Raw genomic sequence first — 8,157 nt, 5'->3', positions numbered from 1 at the left:
CAAATACGGTCATAAAAAACGCTAAACATTGGCAATTTTTTTTTTTAATCTCGTTTGGTTGAAGCAACGGTTTTGGAGGGAAAATACAAGAAGTTCTTTCTTCCATTGCACAAGAAGTTCGTGGTAACATCGGCCGATGGGATTTCTGAGACAAGAGAGACACTCTTGGTAAATACTTATGCCAAGTCCAAATTTTAATACATCGTCTATGCTATCAGTGACCTTATGTTGATTACATGTGAGAATATAATTTAAGAAATAAGTTATAATACTTGAAATATATAGAGTTATTGTTTAATCATAATATATATATATATATATATATATATATATATATATATAGAGAGAGAGAGAGAGAGAGAGAGAATGGGAGGGAAGGATAGATAGATAGAGAGAGAGAAAAAGGGGGACCGAAAGAGGGAGAGACAGGGGATGGAGAGGGAGAGAGAGAGTGAGGAGGGACGAGAGAGAGGGGGGTGAACGAGAGAGAGCGAGGAGGGACGAGAGAGAGAAAGGGTAAACGAGAGAGAGAAAGGGTGAACGAGAGAGAGAAAGGGTGAACGAGAGAGAGCGAGGAGGGACGAGAGAGAGAGAGAGAGAGAGAGAGAAAGGGTGAACGAGAGAGAGAGAGCGAGGAGGGACGAGAGAGAGAGAGAAAGGGTGAACGAGAGAGAGCGAGGAGGGACGAGAGAGAGAGAGAGAAAGGGTGAACGAGAGAGAGCAAGGAGGGACGAGAGAGAGAGAGAGAAAGAGTGAACGAGAGAGAGCGAGGAGGGACGAGAGAGAGAGAGAAAGGGTGAACGAGAGAGAGCGAGGAGGGACGAGAGAGCGAGAGAGAGAGAGAGAAAGGGTGAACGAGAGAGAAAGGGTGAACGAGAGAGAAAGGGTGAACGAGAGAGAGAGAGAGAAAGGGGGAACGAGAGAGAGAGAGAGAGAAAGGGGGAACGAGAGAGAGAGAGAGAGAGAGAGAGAGAGAGAGAGAGGGGTGAACGAGAAAGAAAGGGGGACCGAAAGAGAGCGAGAAAGAGGGACGTAATAAATTATGGAAATTAAGCTACACAGAGACTGCCGCGTTTCATCTCCGTAGGGAATTGTCAGGCTAAAATGGCGATTCCTGACAGTGATTAAACGCGAAACCTCTCGGTAGCTCAATTGCCATAAGTATATTTTCATAACTTACTGCGTAGCTCTACTTATATACTGAGCACTGTTAAGTAAATACTGAAAATCGACACGCAAACCATTATATGTAGATTTTATGTAGTCACAAGAAATTCTTTCTCTCTCTCTCTCTCTCTTACACTCTCTGTATAAGAAAGAGAGAAAGAATCTCGCCAAAAGTACAACCACGCTGAAGAGGAGTAAACAGCGAAAAACGTGTGCGTGCATAATCTTGTTATAAATAATATATATATATATATATATATATATATATATATATATATTTATTTATATTTATATATAAGAAAATAGAAATGTTTTTGTTATTAATAGATATGTTTATCGGGTCACTTATTTGCTTAATAATTTGAAGATTGGTTTTAGAATGGCCGCTCGTTTTATAAACGTTCATGGCATTTTTTCTTTTGTTTGTATCCCCCCTTCTTTTTTTTTTTTTTTTTTTTTTTTAAACTATTCGATTGCGGTATCGGCTTCATGAATCGCCTCTTCAATCTCTTCCGGCTCAATCTCATCGTCGCAACCGAGCAGGTGGAGACTGGCGTTCCAGAGCTTCCTGGCCTGCTGGAAGTCGCGGACCTTCTTGGTGAACTGTACAGCGTTACAGTTGATGAACAGCATACCGGCCTTCTCTCGGACCTTGTCGGCAACGGCGCAGTACACGATGCTCTGGCAACCTTGCTCAGGGGTTTTGAACAGGATTCGACTCAGGACTCTCAAGATCTGACCAGTCAGGCCCGGCCAGTTGCGCATCAGCTCAGTGTTGCAAGCACCTAAAGACAGAAAACAAAAGAAAGAAATGAATAATATAGAATAGAATCCCCTGTATTACCTCCCCTTGGACGGGGGGGGTAATACAATGATCAAATAAAGTATGCGGATTATCGAATGCATCCTCCTTTTCACAGTCGTGATTTCGCTAGTCTCAGTCTTTTCTATAAATACTATTATTACATGTGGTTAATTTATCTAACTAAGAGTTTATTCGTCGATAAGTTAAATAAGAATTCATTGTACTTATATAGCTGTTGTGGAGACATACACACCCTTAAACCGCTAAGATGGACATGACTATTAGGCATATAACCAGCAAGTCTACACCGCTTAATGAGAGCTATCCAGGATGTACCACTAACCCTTGCTTGATATAAATGTTCTTATTCTCACCAAGCCGTCGTGTTCCTACTTTTACCCTTTCCGATTCCACTACAATAGTATAAGTTGCGAAATTATTTTATCTTTTTTATATGGAAGTATATTTCTGTCTCTCCCCTCTTTTGGGAGAAAATTCTCTCTCCAAATAAAACCTTTAAAGTCGCCAAAAACACTTTTGTGTTTTCATGCAGGAAGGTTCTACAGCTCGTGTAATTGAGATCAAGTCACTGGATCAACATCGATGCAAGACCCGGCAACATGGAAGGGCATCGTATATACTAACGGCTTTCGTTTGATTAATCAAATATGGTGAACCCATATGTACGTGGGGGGGGGGCGGATTTTTTTCCTGATTGGTTCACATGACAGGTTCCTTATGTTAAAAATAAGTAGGTTTGAAAACACTTTTTAAAGTATCCACCTGTGATTGAGATTGTCGGACTGACTTCCTCATCTTGGTTGTTATTGTCACAACGTTTCGGCCGTTTTGCCCTCCGGCCTTCGTCAGGTGTTTTGTATCGAACTCGGGAACCGTTTGTTAGGAGTCTCGAACCCAACCCTTTATTATTATTACGGGGGTACCGTGTTCGGACTCCAGCTAGGCTCTGGGACATAGTTGCTGATTCTCTGTTTTGAATGTTACTTTTTCACTGCCTAGTGACATATGGCCGAGTGGTCCTAGACGTTGTATCAAAGTTTACAGTTACCCAAAGGTGCTGAGTTCAATCCTGAACGAAGGCAGTGAAAAGTAACATTCAAAAAAGAGAATCAACAACTATGTCCCAAAGCCTAGCTGGAGTCCGAACACGGTACCCCCGTAATAATAATAAAGGGTTGGGGTCGAGACTCCTAACAAACGGTTCCCCAGTTCAATACAAAACACCTGACGAAGGCCGGAGGGCAAAATGGCCGAAACGTTGTGACAATAACAACCAAGATGAGGAAGGCAGTCCAACAATCTCAATCAATGAAAACACCTCATCTAAAAAATACAGACAATTACTATCCACCTGTGCTGTTACTTGAGGTAACTTTACTTGGAGAAGGTCCACCATTCCTCGTAAAGGCCAGTATGGATTAGCCATACCAAGGAGATCTTATTTGGGCTGCGAATATTATGTGATTTTTGAATATTTAATCAGGGTTTATTTGTAAGGAAAAGTATCCTCGTGCCAGGTTGTCCTGACAAACCCCTATACAAGAAACTCAATTCACAAAGCATAGTAGTTATTAGAGGGAGGGGTGTTTTACAATCACGCTAGTTATGTATGTACTAAAAAACGGGAGGGGGGGAGGAGAAGTTGTAGAAGGTGTTAGGTTACTTGATTTAACAGAAAGGCGGTTTGAAATTAGGGGGAAAACGGTAAAAGATAAATAAATAAAGAAAGAAATAGATTCAGAAAGATGTATAATTAAAAATATACATATATACATTGGTAATTTTTTTTTATAAACATAATATAGAGAAATAAGTCGTGCGGTGAAATAAGGGGGGGGGAAAGGTAAAAGATAAATTGATAAAATTAAAATAGTGAGAAAGTAAACCTGAAAACTAGTTGGAAAATAAAGCGGGGCGAATAAAATAAAATAAAATATGCTAGTCTCGAAAGAGTTGCAGAGGCGGGGGGAGTAGGAAGCTACCAGCCGACACAAAAATCGCGACCAAAACTGTATTTTTTTCTATATAAAAACTTACAAATAAATACCTGTGTTCATCTGTATTTGTAATGGATTATGGTTTGATTGTTTTGTCTTCTGATATATCGACCCTTTTCAGAATGTTTAATACTGGATTTAGTTATTTTGAGGAAAGGTTTCTATGTTTAAAGTTCTTAATGTTTTGGAATATTTATTCCTGCTGTAAATTTTGATGATGATGATGATGATCATAATAATAATAATAATAATAATAATAATAATAATAATAATAATAATAATAATAATAATAATAATAATAATAATAATAATAATAATAATAATAATAATAATAATAATAATAATAATAATAATAATAATAATAATAATAATAATAATAATAATAATAATAATAATAATAATAATAATAATAATAATAATAATAATAATAATAATAATAATAATAATAATAATAATAATAATAATAATAATAATAATAATAATAATAATAATAATAATAATAATAATAATAATAATAATAATAATAATAATAATAATAATAATAATAATAATAATAATAATAATAATAATAATAATAATAATAATAATAATAATAATAATAATAATAATAATAATAATAATAATAATAATAATAATAATAATAATAATAATAATAATAATAATAATAATACGTCTAAGAATGTCTCCGTAATTAAATATGATACATTCCTTCACTTAAAATATCTGTTGTAACATCTTTCGCCGGGGGACACCAAATCAGCTATCACCGTCTAGGAAACGGCGAAACTAAAGCAACAATGAAATGCCTCGAGAAATATGCCGGATAACCAACAAAACCAGAATGTTTAATACTGGATTCAGTTATTTTGATGCAGTGTTTATATGTTTAAAATTCTCAATGTCTTCGAATATTCATTCCTGTTGCAAATTTTTTTTTTAAATAATAATAATAATAATAATTATTATAATAATAATAATAATAATAGCAGCTGAAATATTAATGAATGCGGAGAGTAATACGCAATAAGCCACATGCCCGGACTACACAAGCTACTGCAGAGACAATATATGAAGAAGCGTAACATGGAACCAAGAACATTGAAGCTAAGTCCACTATCTCGTTCCCCATCCCCTCCCATCAACAAATCACCCGCCCCCCCCCCCCAAATAATGAAATCAAATAGCCGAGAAGGGTCAAGGAGGATAGAAAGACCGAGGAGAGAGCATTGACCAGACCTCCCCTGGACAAGTGTGAAGAGAACTGGGACGTTGGGGAGGCTTATTGCCACTCAAATTCCAGCGGAGACCAATAGCTGCTGCCAGCGAGAAATCAATGGTAAGCTGTTGTTGCGATAATGAAAATTAATTTGCAAATGATATCAAGAGGTGGAGAGTACTGGAAAACTGGGGGGGGGACTTGTTCTCACTCAGATTCCAGGGAACGCCACCGGTTGTTTTCGAGAAGAGATCCTTTATGACCTGTGTGAAAGCTCCTTATGAGCTAATAATAATAATAATAATAATAATAATAATAATAATAAAAATAATAATAATAAAAATAATAATAATTAAATATGTGATAAATTTCTTCAGTTAAAATATGTTAGAACATCTTTCGTCGGGGACACCAAATCAGCTATCACCGTCTAGAAAACAGAGGAACTAAAGCAACAATTATTTACTCCATATCTTTGAAAAAAAAAAAAAAGAAGTTCGTTTCATATTTTAACATGCATTCTACTTACCAGGGTGAACGGCAAAGGTCCAAATACATTCGCTGAAAAGTCGTCTGTGGAGCTCGAGAGTGTGGATGGCCTGGGACATTTTGCTCCGGGCGTAAGAACGGTAGATGCCGTAGTTCTGGTGCATGGCGAGATCTCCGAAATCGAGTTTGCCATTTTGGTAAGAGTCGGAGATGACGTTGATGATGCGGCTGGGAGCGTTCTTGTGCAGTTTGTCGATCAAGAGTTTCACCAGGAGGAAATGGCCCAAATAATTCACGCCGAATGAACGTTCTATGTGGTCGTCAGTGGTCGACTTCGGGCCCATATAAGCTGGAAAGAAAGCGGAAGAAAAGAACAAAATTACAGTAGGGTGTCAACGTAGGAATGTAGGGGAGACTGCACGGAACTTGTGCCAAGCAATTAGCAGAGGACGCACAAAACGCACCTATGACGACCCAACTACCTGATCTGATGCAGGATCTTGTGGGCGCAAGGGAGTCAAAAAGATCCGTGAAATTAGGTTTACGAGACGTCTTCAATCAGGTTTCAGACTTTTTTTTTCGTATGGGCATTTTTATTGATAGTACACATATCAAACTCTAGTCTCCCTTCGAAGTAATCTCCTCCGGCTGCAATGCACTTGTACCGTTCCATGGAAGTCCTTTTCTGTGAACGTGTCACCGCCTTTTTTCATTTCCTCAATTGTATTATAATGAGGTTTTCCTTGAGCTTAGGTAATAACCAAAAGTCACAGGGAGCAGGGTCTGGATTATAAGAAGGGCGAGAAACTGTTTTGCTGCCCATCTTCGCCAAATAGCCTGTAACAAGGATGGGTCACTCTTGAGACAAGCTTTGCGCAAACCTTCCACATCTTCAGTTACTCGCGAATAGTTGTGCGGTACAGTTCCCACACCGACATCAAACTATGCACCCACTGTCTTTGTAGACACACGGCGGTCCTTATCCATGAAATTCTTTATTTCGCCAATCAACCCTGATGTTCTGACTTCTTTCTCCTCCCACACCTTTCACCATCCCTCTCTGACTCCCTGACTTACTCGAATTTTTTATGCTACTCAAAAACTGATGCTCGGTTCATACAAGATGGTCCAAAAGCAGTCTGAAGCATTCCATACGTTTCTGTCGCATTTTTTCCAAGTTTAAAACAGAATTTTATTGCATATCGTTCTTCTAAAGTGTCCTCACGTCCAGATTGCATTTTTGAAATTCACCAGCTGTGACAATCAGGCTTTAGTAGAGTGTATTCCAATTCCTGATGTCGCTGTTCATTTGAACCTGGAATCATAAAAATTGGTCAGTCATCTTATAAGATGTATAGCAATAACATACTGAATTTAAAAGTGTCTATAACATTTTTAAATGCCTGGACAAAAAAAGTCTGGAAACTTATTTAAGGCACCTCGTGTGTTAATAGACGAAGCAACGTGAAATCGTGACTTTTCGGGGTCTAAGAATGAAAATCGTCAGCGATGTCCTTTTGTGGGTACCAAAAAACAGGGATGTAATTCAGTGCTTAGAAATTACATCATCATCATCGTCTACACCAAAGGACACAAATATATTTATGAAAATCTACTGCTGTGATAAAAGATAGAAAAAAAATAGCATAAGGGAATCAAGAACATCAGTAATACTAATACGGGTTGATGACAATGGTGATGATGATGATGACGATAAAATAAATAAGCATCGCCAGAATCAAAACACTTTTGCTAACGCAAACAAGCTTATTTATGTCAGAAGCGTAAAAATCTTGCGTTCTGGTGGCGATGAAGTCGTTGAAGGTGTTTTTGATATCGCTTGTTTTTTTTTAAGCATTTCTCACGCAGAAACTTGTCGAGATGCTTGAAAACTTACTAGTCGGTTGGAGAGAGGTCTGGAGAGTATGGCAAATAAGGCAGAGTTACGCAGTCCAATTTGGCCAACTTCTGCATGGTTGGTTTAGCAACGCTCGGCCAGACATTGTCATGGAGGATAATTGGGCCTTTCTGTTGACTAATGCTGGGTATTGTTGTCGAAGTTTCGGATTTCATTCATTTGTTGACATTACTTCTCTGCCGTAATAGTTTCGCCTACATTAGAAAATGTAATGAATGAGACCGGTCGTAGACAACCAAATAGCCAGCATGATCTTCTTTGGGTTCAACTCTGGCTCCGGGAAGTGTTGTGGAGCTTCGTCTACATCTAATCACTGAGCTGAGCGTTGCCGGTTGTCACAAAGAGCCCACTTTTCATTGCTAGCCACAACGTGGTCGAGTTCTTATTGCGTAAAAGAAGGGAAGATGACACTTCATAATGGCGTGTCTTTCGGTTGTCGTTCAATTCCTTAGGTACCTAGTTATCATTTTTTTTTTGTCTTTTCAATCTCAGGTTGGAAATCGTCGTATACATTACGTCTACATTAGAAGACAGTTCTCAAACA

General features: G+C 38.1%; 1 protein-coding gene across 1 annotated transcript in view; it reads right to left on the bottom strand.

The window, feature by feature from the left end:
- Positions 1-1,535: 1,535 nt before the first annotated feature.
- The window catches only part of LOC145269235 (retinol dehydrogenase 12-like), a 62,002-nt gene continuing 55,380 nt past the window's right edge, over positions 1,536-8,157 (bottom strand). Inside the window, exons 3-4 of the mRNA XM_080124858.1 lie at positions 5,736-6,044; positions 1,536-1,952 (exon numbers count right to left, since the gene is read on the bottom strand). Coding sequence (XP_079980984.1) covers positions 1,633-1,952; positions 5,736-6,044 — 629 coding nt within the window. The 3' untranslated portion in view covers positions 1,536-1,632. The remainder of the gene's footprint in view (positions 1,953-5,735; positions 6,045-8,157) is intronic.

Source organism: Euprymna scolopes, chromosome 45 (genome assembly GCF_053919585.1).
Source record: "Euprymna scolopes isolate OS-2025 chromosome 45, ASM5391958v1, whole genome shotgun sequence".
NCBI classification, from domain to species: Eukaryota; Metazoa; Mollusca; class Cephalopoda; order Sepiida; family Sepiolidae; genus Euprymna; species Euprymna scolopes.
Note: the sequence above shows the minus strand (reverse complement) of the source record. Positions and strands in the feature narration are given on the sequence as shown.